Raw genomic sequence first — 14,092 nt, 5'->3', positions numbered from 1 at the left:
CCAAGACCTTACCAAGCATCTGTCATTGTGTTGCATGTGTTGGTGTCAGCTGTTGCCGTTTTCAACTTTGTTCACAGGTTGACTTTAGCTTATAGCATAAGTAATTTCTAACTCATACTTTAAATATTTTCCCAGGGTAAAGTTTTACAAGGGGATTCATTTTTGAATGAAGATTTAAATCAGCTAATCAAAAGATACTCCAGTGAAGTTGCTACTGAATCGCCTCTGGATTTCACAAAATATTTGAAAACATCACTACACCAGTAGAGGAATGAAGTCAGTGGACTTTTTGTATATTTGTGTGTGCAGATGTACATAAAGATGAGTTGTTAACTTAGGACCTTTTCTTTTTATACAAAGAAAGCTTCCTAACAATGACTAGGAAGAGGAGGAAGAATGACCCTTTGCATGGCACAGGGTTCTGCCCCTATTCTGAATATGTCATTTCATCAAGGAGGTCAAAGCCTTTTTTTTCTCCCCAGTATTTGGAAATTACTTTCTTAATGATGCTGCCTTTTAAAAGCTTCACGTACATTATAGTTTTTTAAAAAAATCTTTGGACTGGATCTTACTGAAGTGCAGTTGCTATATTAAAATTAGGGCATAGAGCACAGAAAAATCAAGACCATGAGAAGACATTTAACTACTTTTTATAACTAAATACTCTTTAAATGTTTTATTGCAATACTGTGGATGGAGATGAGAAGCATTCTAAACTTGAGTTAATATAGTTTTATGAAGATTTTTGAGAAAAGAAAAAAATAGCTTGTAGTCAGGTTCATTGGCTTTTGCTGGATGATCTACTTAAAGAAGTTACCTAATTTGGCCTTTTAAAAAAGGTATTAGTGTTCATTATAGCTACTTTCAAGGAAAGTTTGAATATGATTCTAGTCTCTGAAGTTCTTCACATTTTCTGTCATTCCCTGGAGGGTGACTGGGGAAGAATTGCTCTATGGTAGAAGAACCAGGCCCAAGACTTTACCATTCTGTTCTAGGGACAAAGGATACTCAATGAGGAGCTTTTTTCCCCTCTTGGAACAGGTAAAATGCTTTTTCTTATTAACATAATTATAAAACAGTATTTTATGTAACAGCTATTCCCATATTCTAGGAGTGGCCTAAGAAATGCATGTTTCAGTGACTAAGTTATAAATATTCTGTATTGTGAGTAGTTGAATAAAGCAGCCGTTTGTTTCTGCTTCCTGTTCTTGTGATATGAGAATTTTTTAAAAAAGCACAGCAGTCCAACTAAAGAGATCTCTTACTATTTCGAAGTCATAGCAGCCAGTTACTTTACTCTGGAGCTTAGAGCTCTTTTTTCGCATAATGTAAACTAAAGTAGAAAATTCCTTTACCATTCCAGCAGAGTGAGAGGATATGAGCTTAACAGTGTATGTTAGTCTTTTAGCATATTGTATATGATTTTTAAAAGTGGTTCTGAGGTCACATTTTTTAAGGCTTGATTATTTAATGAGAAAGGTATGATTCAGCATATGAATATTTGCTTTTAGTCCACCTTTTAGATATAAAACAAAGTCCAGGAATGTGATAAATATGTGGATAACCAAAGGGTCTATCCCCATCAGAGCACTAGTGACCAGTACATGTCACAAATCATTTATTTTCCAAACATATACAAATACATTTATTCTTTACTTTGGCAGCAGAAACTATGCTTCTGGTGAAAAATCAGCTTAAAATAGAAACTCATCAGCTATTTCACAGCTGTATTATGCCTTTAATTTTCTTGTTATACATATGGAGAATCACAGTGGGACCACAAAATTATACATCTATATTTGAGTATCCTATGTGAATTTGAGGAAATATATTTGTGCATTAACTTACATAAGCTTATATTGATGATTTTATTTTTAGAACTAAATGTAGTTATGAGTAATCACACACACGCACACACACACAAACACACAGGCATGCACATATCCTGAGGCTATATTAAGCTACAGCCTTAATTTTTTTTTTAACTAGACAAATAATGAGCACCTACTGTGTGCTTAGCACTATGCTGGCACTTAAGAGTGGGGTGGAAAATAATGAGTGTAAGACATAGCCTCAGTCTTCCATGTTGAGTCAAATCATCCACATAGCGCTTTTGAAAAATGCAACAGTACCCAATTCAGTGTTAGAATTACTTGTGTCAAAAGTTTAGAGACCTATGTCATCTGCAATAGGGAAGGTTTCAGAGGACTGTTTGGTGGCAGGCTTGTGCATAGTATGTTTTGAATCTAAGAGATGTATAAGAATAGGTAGGCCAGGTGTGGTGGCTCACGCCTGTAATCCCAGCACTTCGAGAGGCTGAGGCAGAAGGATCATAAGGTCAGGAGTTCAAGACCAGCCTTGCCAACATAGTGAAACCCCATCTCTACTAAAAAAAAAAATTAGCTGGACATGGTGGTGCATACCTGTAGTCCCAGCTACTTGAGAGGCTGAGGCAGGAGAATCGCTTGAACCCAGGAGGTGGAGGTTGTGGTGAGCCGAGATCGTATCACTGCACTCCAGCCTGGGCAACAGAGTGAGACTCTGCCTCAAAAAAAAAAAAGAATAGCTTGGTAATCATGGCGACTCAGTATGTGTTTCAAAGGGACTCACTTCAGGTATTCCTATGTCAGAATCCATAGCCATCAGCTATGGATTGCTTTTAGGAAGCTGATACATAGAGATGGCAGAGAGCACATAAATTATTAACAGTGGATCATGGGGAATATTGACCCAAGTCTAGACTCTGTGTAAGAGGCAATCTCCCTTTTCTTTCTAACTTTTTTGGAGTCCCAGGTACATCTTTTCTGGCCTCACTACTGATACATAAGCAACTGAAAAGGGGTCAGAGACTTTCACTGTGAGAGCACTTTCCCTGTAGGCTGCCAGTATAAGATCAAAGACACCAGCCAGGAAAATCCTACTCTTCTTTATTGGCATGGGAGCATAGACGTGGAGCTTTGTGTTTTAGAGTTAATTCAATTTTATTGGGCCAGTAAGCAAGCCCTGATTACTTTTCAGAATTAAGCAAGGCCTGTGGGTCTCTGGGCAGAGGACAGAAGTCTATAGAGATATTGGAAGAGGAGAGAAGAAAGGAAGGGGAAGATGTAGTTAGCAAAAGGTAAATTGGTACATATCATAGAGGGCCCACTTTCATTAATGAGCTGCCAATGTCTCCAGAGCCATTGAGATGGGAGGCCTTTATGAAAGCAAGTTTCATTAAAAACAAGTAACTTGTAACTCAACTTTGTTGAGTCTAGACTTCATATTTACTCCCAACTGGAGAATCTGTAAATAACTTTTACTTGCTAACGATGACATGAATAGAAGCTTTACCCCTCAAAGGGCACTTTCTACCCAGATAGGATCATTACTTCCTACACATTTGGCATCACTGAACAGAATGACAGAATTCATGCTCCTTTCTCTTCACTTTTAGTGATGCTGCTTAAAATATTGTAATGAACCCAACTTGCATATTTAGGTTGTCCACATCGACTTTAATGGTAAGAGTTTGCTACCCAGATTTCTGGCAGCCTAAAAAGTGTGAAATGGTAATGGGTATAGTCATAGTGGCTATTTAGGATAATTTCTTTTACTTGGCATACTAATATAGCTGTGTAGTTCAGATAAAGCTTTAAATAAAACTTTAATATTTTCGGCCAACATCAGGTTGTGCTGGCCATTTGTATGTAATAATAGACTAGACTCTTTTTTTTTTTTTTTTTTTTTTTGAGATAGAGTCTGCTCTTTCACCCAGGCTGGAGTGCAGTGGCGCAGTCTCCACTGACTGCCACCTCTGCCTCTTGAGTTCAGGCAATTCTCTCCTGCCTCACCCTCCCCAATAGCTGGGATTATAGGTGCCCACCACTACGCCCAGCTAAGTTTTGTATTTTTAGTAGAGACAAGGTTTCACCATGTTGGCCTCGAACTCCTGACCTCAGGTGATCCCACCCACCTCAACCTCCCAAAGTGTTAGGATTACAGGCATGAGCCACCGTGCCTGGCCAACTCTTTACATTTTAAAACAATGTGTTCTTTCTATAATCCCAAAGACTCAAATACAATGAAGTATGTACTTTCACCTCAAAATGTGATAAACAACTAAGTTGGGATGCAACCTAGGCAGTAGGCTGGATTCTCACTTGCTAAACAATCTGGTCTCAACTTCAGTCTCAGATTTATGTTGTAAAATATACACCTGTGTTAAAGGTCATGGAGGAGGAGTGGGGCAGCACTTAGCATCAGAACCAAATGATAAACCTAAAGAGACCAGTCTTTTCATCTTGTTACTCTGCACAGTTTTCATTTGACCTCTAGCCACTTAGACCAGTAACTCAGTTTTCAACACATGGTAGGGCAAACTGGTATGTTCACTTATAGAGGCTTGATAAAAAGTGTTTCCGGAATATTTTTTAAATGGAGCAGCATTGTGCATTTGTTACAGACTTATTTGACTTAAACCTGTACTATTGTATAGATTACATCAAACTGGAATAGCCTGCATTCTCTTGACAAGAAAATGGTAGTTCTAGCCTTAAGGCTTTGACCCAGTAAGAACTTTCAATGACATGAAAGCTGTGTGGTGTATTTTTTTTTTTTTTTTTGGAGACAGTCTTGCTCTGTTGCCAGGCTGGAGTTAGTGGTGCTATCTTGGCTCACTGCAACCTCCACCTCCCAGGTTCAAGTGATTCTCCTGCCTCAGCCTCCCAAGTAGCTGGGATTAGGCACGTGCCACCACGCCCAGCTAGTTTTTGTATTTTTAGTCGAGATCGGGATTCACCATGTTGGCCAGGATGGCCTCGTTCTCTGTCCTGATCCGCCCGCCTTGGCCTCCCAAAGTGCTAGTTACAGGCGTAAGCCACTGTGCCCAGCCTGTGTGGTGTATTTTTAACACTTGTTTTTAGAATATGCAAGAAATACATGGGGATGGTTTTATTTTCACAATTGGTTAAAAAAATTCCTCAAAGTTTAGGAGTTTTAGTGTGTTGTAATTTGAAGAGAAGTCTTAAAATTCAGAGGTACCATTGGAAAGATAAAAGTTTGGGTTTTACTTTAGAGGAATACATATTTCATTTTTAAAATTCATAATTTGCTTCATACCAAGAATACAAAGAATCCTTTACACTTACTTGATGGTTTTGTACAGCAGAGTTTAAAAATAATTTACATTAAATGGCAAGTATGACTTGGATCAATAGCTCTTCAGTTAATCAGAAATGAAGCGATTTTACTTGAAAGTCAAGCCCATTTCAGATGTTCAGAGCATATATTTTCTTTTTAGAAGTTTGTCTTCAAGTACCGAGAACTACTAATGCTTCTAATCCATGGCAATATCAAGAGCGATGTATAATAAATATATAAGTACAGTGTCAGTACAACCCTTTTAAAATAAATAAATTTACCTTAAACACCAACTCAATCTACTTTTGCTTTAAAAAATTGTTAGGTTTCTTGTTAAGACATTGCAATTCAGTCGATATTAAATTATACATCATTCTAATTTTGAAAACCAAAAATGAGTAGTCTGTGATTAAGCAATAGCCTTTTTTAAAGCAACCCTATTAACTGAATAAGCAATAACCTTAAACAAAAAACCCCAATATTATTTCTACATGTAAAAAATCCTAAAGAAGAGTGCACTGTGGTACACAATACAGGAACTAAATTGAATTTTAATGACTCTTACGTTATAGGACATATTTACACTTGAAATGCTCCAAAGCTTCCAATTCTCAGCCATAAAATGTATGGCTAAACTTCCTTTCTTGTTTTCAGATCTTTGTGCCCCTTGTTCCCAGTTCTCTTAGTTGTGTTGGCAAATTAAGGTCCTTGGGCCAAATCTAGCCTGCCCCCTGTTTTTGTATGGCCCCTGAACTAAGAATAGTTTTTACGTTTTTAAATGGTTGAAAACAAGTCAAAACAAGAATATCTGTGACGTGAAAAATATATGAAATTCCAATTTCAGTGTCCATAAATACAGTTTTATTGGAATACAGCCACGTTCCTTCATGTATGTGTTGTCTGTGGCTGCTTTTGCACTACAACGGCAGAATTGGGTGGTTGCAACGTATTTTATGGCCCCCAGCCCTAAAATATTTACTATTTGGCCCTTTACAGACAAGCTTGCTGACCCTTGCTCTAAGTCAATTTGTGATGATTTTTCCAACTGCTAACAAACATTTATAAAATGGCAGTCTCCTGGGCTTCATTGCTTCATTCATCTGTAAATTGGTTGGTGGCAACTAGCCCTGCGCCATTTTGCTTCTCTTCAGCATGGATCTCACATGTGTGAAGACTTCAGTTCAGAAATCATCAATTTCCAGTTTAAGTCTGATGAAAATAAGTAAATTATATTTTTTTCCACCATGTTCACTCTTTAACATTCTTGCTGAAAGAGCTTCACCTGTAATGTTGTATACAGAGGCTTATTAGAATATTGAAAATGAAGAAACAGAAACACTTACGGTATAGCAAGGGTTCAGAGTTTTCCAGCCACAGTTCTAGTGGCTAGGTTTGGGGAAGAGACTGTTTCCTCTGTACTCACAATGTTAGAACATGATGTTTCTGGGAAGTAGAACATTAGGTTATTTCTGCCTTGGACATATTTCACATTCTTTAGAAAGTTTTCTTTTTTAAAAAAAAATCACATTCAAATAAACTGTTCAACTTTAAGAAAAGGTGGAATTCCTTCAACTAAACTACTACTTCAGATAAGATGAATACGTTCTTATTTAAAAATTGGTAGATTATTGAAACTTTAAAAGGGATCATTTTAGAACAAATATGAAATACTGTGTTCCTAGAAAGTGGCAAAAATACTAAACTTCTTTATTTTCGCTCACTCTCCCTCTCGTCTGGCTGGACCTCTGCCTCCAAAGTTCAAGCAATTCTCCTGCCTCAGCCTCCTGCATAGCTGGGACTACAGGAATTTTGTATTTTTTGGTAGAGACGGGGTTTCACCATGTTGGCCAGGTTGGTCTCGAACTCCTGACCTCAAGTGATCCACACACCTCAGCCTCTCACAGTGCTGGGATTATAGACATGAGCTACTGTGCCTGGCCCTAAGCCCTAAACTTGTTTTCTTATGAGCCCTTCTTTTCTTCTTTTCTTTTACAAGTGCTCTTTCTTGAAAAGACCATTGTAAAGGAGGTCATAACGTGGGATGTCAATTCACATAGATGCATCAATGACTTATAAGAGAAGCCTTCCTAGCTTTTGTTTTGTCTTGAGACAAAGTCTTGCTCTGTCACTAGGCTGGAGTGCAGTGACGCAATCTCGGCTCACTGCAAGCTCCGCCTCTTGGGTTCAAGTGATTCTCCTGCCTCAGCTTCCCAAGTAGCTGGGACTACCAGCATGCACCACCATGCCCAGCTAATTGTTGTGTTTTTAGTAGAGACGGGGTTTCACCATGTTGGCCAGGATGGTCTCAATCTCTTGACCTCGTGATCCGCCTGCCTCAGCCTTCCAAAGGGCTGGGATTACAGGCGTGAGCCACTGCGCCCGGCCAAGCCTTCCCCAGCTTTAAGCAAAGTTGTGAACTCAACAGAATTATTCTAAATATATGCTTGCTTAGAAGAAGAAAATAGAATGTCATGTGAATCCGTTGGTCAGAAAAAATACTTGCTACAGGACAATAGAATCTAAAGGCAATCATCTAAATCACTATCAATCACCCTCCCCTAGTCTCCTAAAATATAAGCAGTTAGCAATGTTCATTACAGTAGGCATATTATTTTTAAGTCAAATTTCTAATGGAGTTGTATTCTTCTGTACTTAAGAAGTAATCTTGTAGCACATAGAGGGCTCTTTATATGTAGAGCAGTATATGACCAATTTGCCAGCTTTAGTGTAATTTCATCTCATTACAGAAGCTACAGAGGCATGTATAATATCACACCTATGATTTATTTGATACTAATGCTGGATATGGAAAACTATTTAAAATTTTGACCACTGCAGAGTGTAATATAGGACACCAGTTATTTTAGGAGTTGCTCTTTAAATGTGGAAACATGGTCTCGATGTATTGGGCCTTCTTTTGGGCTGTTGTAAGTCAAATTTGGCTCTGTCAAGAGGCATCACTGAGTTCTTTAATAGTGAGTTTCTGCAGTTTGGCAGTTTTGTATGAGAAGGTCCTCATTGTCATAAAGGCAGATAGTGAAGCTCTGTGACGTAAGCAGCAATGCTTTCACTGTGCTGTTGATCTTGGGAATTTTAAATCTGTGAACTACCATGGAACAGGTGAAAAGCTGGCTTTAATGAACCCTTAGGCTCATTAGGAAACTAAGCGAAAAGGAGAAACCATTGGTTCCCTCGCATGCTTTTATTCAGGTCTCATGTAAATAATTTGTTTTAAGATAAAATGAAGTTTATGTGAATATCAAGCAGTAAATTTACTGCATTTTCAAGATTGAGGCTGTTATGTTATTTTGCTTTCTTTTTAACCATATCGTGGATGCCAGATTATTGTTTAATTGAGGCAGAAGGAGATGAGGTTGTTGAGGCTACATCAAACCTAAATTAGAACAGCAATAAAACTAGAAATCCAAAAGAATAAAAGCTGGATGATCCATAGAGACCTTGAAGAATGTTCCTGTCAGTTATTTATAATGAAGACAGTTGTCTGATGAAATAAGGCTGTCATAGTACTTTGAGCAAGTTGACTTCTTGGGACCTTTGCTTATCTACAAAGTAAGAAGGTCTAAAATTACAAAAGCTCAAGTTACATTTTTTTTTTTTTTTTGAGACAGAGTTTCGCTCCTGTTGCCCAGGCTGGAGTGCAATGATGTGATTTCAGCTCACCGCAACCTCCACCTTCCAAGTTCAAGTGATTCTCCTGCCTCAGCCTCCTGAGTAACTGGGATTACAGGCATGCACCACCGTGCCCAGCTAATTTTGTATTTTTAATAGAGACGGGGTTTTGCCATGTTGGTCAGGCTAGTCTTGAACTGACCTCAGGTAATCCACCTGCCTCGGCCTCCCAAAGTGCTGGGATTACAGGCGTGAGCCACCGTGCCCAGCCTCTTTCCTGTTTTCTTTATAGGCAGTGCTCAGTAGAACATCACGTTACACATATCTTCAGAACCCTTTTCCTGTTTTAAGGTCCCATGCCTACCTGCCTTCGAGGGGCATCCTCTTGTTGGAAAAGATAAATGACATTGTGCTAATTATGCCTTACAAAGTAGTTTAAGTTAAGCCCTGTTCCGGGATGGTGCAATGACTTACTATACCTGGGTTAAACATGCTGCCCTTAGTCACTGTCGGTAATCCATTGTGTCACTGGAGGACAAGCCACCCACAGGTTTCTCCTCCTTGGTTTGGATACTTTCTGAGGTCAAGAGCTGAGAAGGTGATGTAAGTCCTCGGGGCTGTTTAGTTGACTTGGTGAGCTTCTTGAGTTCACTTGCAAAAGAAATGCCTTTCTTTTTATCTTCTCGAGATGCCTGTGGGAACAAAGAACTTTCCGTTGGTATTAGGTTAAACTCAGGTTCCTCAGTCACATGACCCTATTTCAGAAGAGCGCCTTCTTGTCTCTAGAGCTTTGGAGATTAGGGCTGAGGAGCTCCCCTCTAGGACTGCTTAACCGCAAGTTCGGCCACATGTTTTTCCATGCAGTGAAAACAAAGCCAAACAATTTTCTCCTAACTCCATTCCTTGACTCAAGAACTTTCTCTTAAATTTCACCAGCTTCCAGATCTGGCTACAGTGTGATTATGAGTATCAGATAACTTATGAACAGAGACAAATAACTTTAAACTTTACCTGCACCTGCTCCTTTAGCTTAAGGATGAATTTTCCTGCACCTTTCCACTTGCTTTGGGCTTGAAACACACACTCCTGATCCAGAAGGACCCGCTGAGAGGACTTGGGTGTGGTAGACTTCTTGTTGGTAGTGTCTTTCACCACCTCTTCCAGAAGCACATAGTCACTCGGATTGGGGTTGCTCAGGATGCTGTAGGAATATTTGGCTTTGCATAAGGTCTGAAAGGTAAGTGATGATCAACTGAGTAAAGACACAGAATCTCCAACATTGGCATTCATTCTATATGAAACTTTAAGGTGGAAAAATGGCCCAGACTAGAGATGAAGGGCATCTTCCAGATCGTCTCATCCAGTTCATTTTGCAGTTGTATACTTGTAGCTTATTATGTAGTTTCCCACATCACCTCATTTAGCTTCCCAACAGTCTATGATTTAGGTGTTATCCCGAATTTCAGACGAGGAAGCTTAAAATTAACACAGGTTAAGCAGATTCCAGGATATACACAGCTATAATAGTAACAATAAAGGTCTGAATCAGATTTTCTGCATGTACCAAAGCTCATAGACATGAAAGTCAGCCTGTGAGGAATAGAATCTTGCTCTTCAGGAGCCTCTCTGTCCCGCTGGGCTATCTCTATCACAGAGTCTTGGATGTTGAAAGAATTTTAGAAGTCAACTGATCTCTCTTTTCATTTAATATAAGAATGTCTTTCATTGATGCATTTATTAATTCATTAAATGTTTAGTGAGGGCCAACTATGCCCCGGATACTGTGCAGTCCTTTTAGGGGAGACAAAGATAAATTAAAGAAATGTAAGTCTGGGCCCTTTGGAATTCAAAGTCAACTGAATAAGAAGGCTATTATTAACCAAGTTATCATACAATAAGAACAGCAAGTAACCCTTAAGTAATGTTCACCATTTGCTAGGCATTGTATTAAACATCTTACATATACTTAATCTTCAAGGAAAGTACTACTGTCTCCATATTGTCTATGTGGTGACTTATCATGTAGTGTTTTGCTGGAGCCAACGGGAATAGGCTGATGAAATCAGATACAGTAGGGGCATTTACACAAAAGAAATAAATAAGGGCTTTTCTTTTACTTTTACATTACAAAGAGCTAGTTTACCAGCACACTAACAAAGGCACAGATCTGAGCTCTTACTCCAGGTCTCAGTAAGAAGTAGAGCTGGGATTTGAACCTAACACAGCTTGATCTAGGGTCTGTGCTCTTAATCGTGTTGTACACCTTCAAATAGGTGTTTGATGAATGCCTACCCTAATGAGGCCATGAAGGAAGCAAACTTCTCTGAAACCATGTAAACTCAGAGAAGCATGCTTTAGAGGAGGGGAGAGGATCAGAGTAGGCCTTCCACTTGTCCTCTGTAGGATCCTTGAGAGATGGTCAGTAGGTACTGGCTGAGGTATTTCTGGGACCATGACATTGTCACTGCAGAGCCACTTCCTAAATCCATTATCATCAATGCTCTATAGAGATCTAGACTCACTGTAGACACTAAGTGTCTGCTGAAGGACTGAATTAATATTTCCAAGCTTTAAAAATTTTTAAATTTGTTTTTATTTTAAGACCAGGCTGGAGTAAAGTGGCATAATTTCGGCTTATTGCAACCTCTGCCACCTGGGTTCAAGCGATCCTCCTACCTCAGCCTCCTGAGTAGCAGGGACTACAGGTGCATACTACCATGCCTGGCTAATTTCTGTACTTTTTTTTTTTTTAGACGAAGTCTAGCTCTTGTTGCCCAGGCTGAAGTACAATGGCGCGATCTTGGCTCACTATAACCTCTCCCTCCCGGGTTCAAGCGATTCTCCTACCTCCGCCTTCCAAGTAGCTGGGATTACAGGCGCTTGCCACCAGGCCCAGCTAATTTTTGTATTTTTAGTAGAGATGGGGTTTCACCATGTTGGCCAGGCTGGTCTCGAACTCCTGACCTCAGGTGATCCACCCACCTCAGCCTCCCAAAGTGTTGGGATTACAGGCGTGAGCCACCATGCCCAGCAATTTTTGTACTTTTTATAAAGACAGGGTTTCGCCATGTCGGCCATGCTGGTCTCAAATTCATGAGCTCAAGTGATCTGCTCACCTCAGCCTCCCAAACTGCTGGGATTACAGGTGTGAGCCACCGGGTTGGTCATTTTTTAAAATTAGAGACAGGGCCTGACACTGTCATCCAGGCTGCATAGCTCATTGCAGCCTCCAACTCCTCTGCCCAAGTGATCCTCCTGCCTTAGCCTCCTAAAACTGGGATTACAGTCATGAGCCACCACATGAGACAACTTCCCAGCCTTAAGAGGCACACACTCCCCTTTGAGGTCCCTGTTGTTCAGGAACTTCATTCATAAAATGAGCCGTCAGTGCACAGACGTTTGTTTCAGTAATTTATGCTGAGGAAAGGACTGAGTTGAGGAAGGGAGAGGCTTTTACCTGCTGAATGACATCCTGTGCGGTGCTGACGCGGGGTGCTTTGATGACTGTTCGAGGTTGCTCTGGAGAAACATCATGCACTTGGACAAAGAAACTCTCCTCCTCTGAGCTCAAGATCACCTCTTTGTCGTCTTGAACAATGTTTTTCTCTTCTAGGTTCTATGTTTAAAAAGAAAAATATGAGTAAATAATAGGCTTATGCAGAAGAAAGAAAGCTAGCAAAAATCTGAGCTTGTATCTTGGTGATGTAGAAACTTCTTAGCTTAATATCATATACTATGTTATTTCATAAACTGTTCTAAAAGGATATACGTGTCTTCTGAGAGGAAGAAACTTCTGTGCTTCTGATGATGTTGACAGATCCATAACAAGCCAATTTATCTGCTCCTATTAGCTGTGGATTTTTATTTTTTATTTTTTTGAGATGGAGTCTTGCTCTGTTGCCCTGGCTGGAGTGCAGTGGCACGATCTTGGCTCACTGCAGCCTCCGCCTCCTGGGTTCAAGCAGTTCTCCTGCCTCAGCCTCCTGAGTAGCTGGGATTACAGGTGTGCACCACCATGCCTGACTAATTTTTGTGTTTTTAATAGAGACAGGGTTTCACCATGCTGGCCAGGCTGGTCTTGAACTCCTGACCTTGTGATCTGCCCACCTCAGCCTCCCAAAGTGCTGGGATTACAGTGTGAGCCACTATGCCCAGCCTACCTGTGGATTTTGAGAGTCCGAGTTGACTGTAGATAAATTTGTAGAAAGGCAATATACCATTTTGCCAAGTAGCAAAAGCCAAATAAGAACACAGTAAACTGCATTTAAAAGAAAGCCCACCCTTTTCCACAGACGTTGTGCATTTCAGAAATGCTAGACATCTGAAATGTAAACCATGAAATTGACAGGTTGGGTGAAGAAAACCGCAGTGACAAGGCTGAATGAATGGCTGGAGGTAAGCCACATTGAAACAAATTTTGACAAAATTCACAGTAATTATGAGAATTAGATTAATTGACTTTTGGTGAATTATGTATCTACAGATAGATGTATCTTATTAAAAATTTTCAAACAGTACAGAAGTATATCAAGAAAAACCAGACTTTTCCCATTCTCATCTTTTCTCCTTCTCCCACCTTAATCTCCACAAAATACCCCACTGTCATTAGGTAATACATCCTTTTAAACATTTGCTGTGGATGTTCAAATGTATTTTTGTGTATGTGACTGTGTAAAGCAACACCCTTGAATTATGTGAATTTAGATATAATGTGATTGTCAAGCAGCTGCTGTTCTTTGTCCGCCCCATTTTCAAATGAGGATAGCTTAGTTAACTTTTGCAAGAGGGAGACTTAATAAAGGGGAAGGAGAGGCAAAGTAAGTAAACAGTAGTCAGCCTCATTCAGAAAGTGAGGACTTGGCAGGAAAACCTCCTTATCCCCAGAATTGTAGCCTCATCTCTCCAGACCAGGCTACTGAAATGGTGCTAACTAACCAGAAGAACCCATGAGTTGCTGTCACTATCCTGGAAGTTTCAACTAGAATTGCACCCACTGATTAAATTAAAGTCAGAATAGGTAACTGCCACCAGGTGGCGCCAAAACTGTAACCAGGGCCAGAAAGGACTGGCCCCTGAAGCTTGCCCCAATCATTTAATTACCTTTGCAATCATGGCCCTTTAGTTACATGATTTTTTGTTAAATAAATAAAGATATATAATCTATTTTAACTTTTTTCAGTGAGTGAAAAAATCCATTTGAATTTTTTCCTATTATATAATGGAAGAGAGGGAAGAGACGAGCTATTGTCTCTTTTTGCATAAAATGAGATTGTATCCTATGTATACTGTTTTAAAACTTGCTTAATAATACGTCATTGCATTGATCATAATATATTTAACC

General features: G+C 39.6%; 2 protein-coding genes across 6 annotated transcripts in view; one reads left to right on the top strand and one right to left on the bottom strand.

Annotated features, from left to right (window-relative positions):
- Window positions 1-9,235, top strand: part of NOC3L (NOC3 like DNA replication regulator) — a 37,821-nt gene extending 28,586 nt beyond the window's left edge. Inside the window, exons 21-23 of one of the 4 annotated variants that reach the window (XR_012094023.1) lie at window positions 136-276; window positions 996-1,041; window positions 8,751-9,235. Coding sequence is in view for 2 of the 4 variants with exons in the window: in XM_007963612.3 (XP_007961803.3) it covers window positions 136-267 (132 nt within the window). In the remaining 2 variants the exon portion in view is untranslated. Of the gene's footprint in view, window positions 1-135; window positions 1,204-8,750 lie in introns of those variants that run through there. The other 3 variants (XR_012094022.1, XM_007963612.3, XM_007963611.3) reach the window with 3 other exon arrangements.
- The window catches only part of PLCE1 (phospholipase C epsilon 1), a 346,476-nt gene continuing 337,304 nt past the window's right edge, over window positions 4,921-14,092 (bottom strand). For both annotated transcript variants that reach the window (XM_007963605.3, XM_007963609.3), the window contains 4 exons: window positions 12,209-12,367; window positions 9,763-9,981; window positions 9,231-9,443; window positions 4,921-6,403 (listed from right to left, as the gene is read on the bottom strand). In XM_007963605.3, coding sequence (XP_007961796.3) covers window positions 9,255-9,443; window positions 9,763-9,981; window positions 12,209-12,367 — 567 coding nt within the window. In that variant the 3' untranslated portion in view covers window positions 4,921-6,403; window positions 9,231-9,254. The remainder of the gene's footprint in view (window positions 6,404-9,230; window positions 9,444-9,762; window positions 9,982-12,208; window positions 12,368-14,092) is intronic.

This window comes from Chlorocebus sabaeus, chromosome 9 (assembly GCF_047675955.1).
Source record: "Chlorocebus sabaeus isolate Y175 chromosome 9, mChlSab1.0.hap1, whole genome shotgun sequence".
In the NCBI taxonomy this organism is placed as follows: domain Eukaryota; kingdom Metazoa; phylum Chordata; class Mammalia; order Primates; family Cercopithecidae; genus Chlorocebus; species Chlorocebus sabaeus.
The sequence above is the reverse complement of the archived record's forward strand: the minus strand, read 5'-3'. Positions and strand labels throughout refer to the sequence as shown.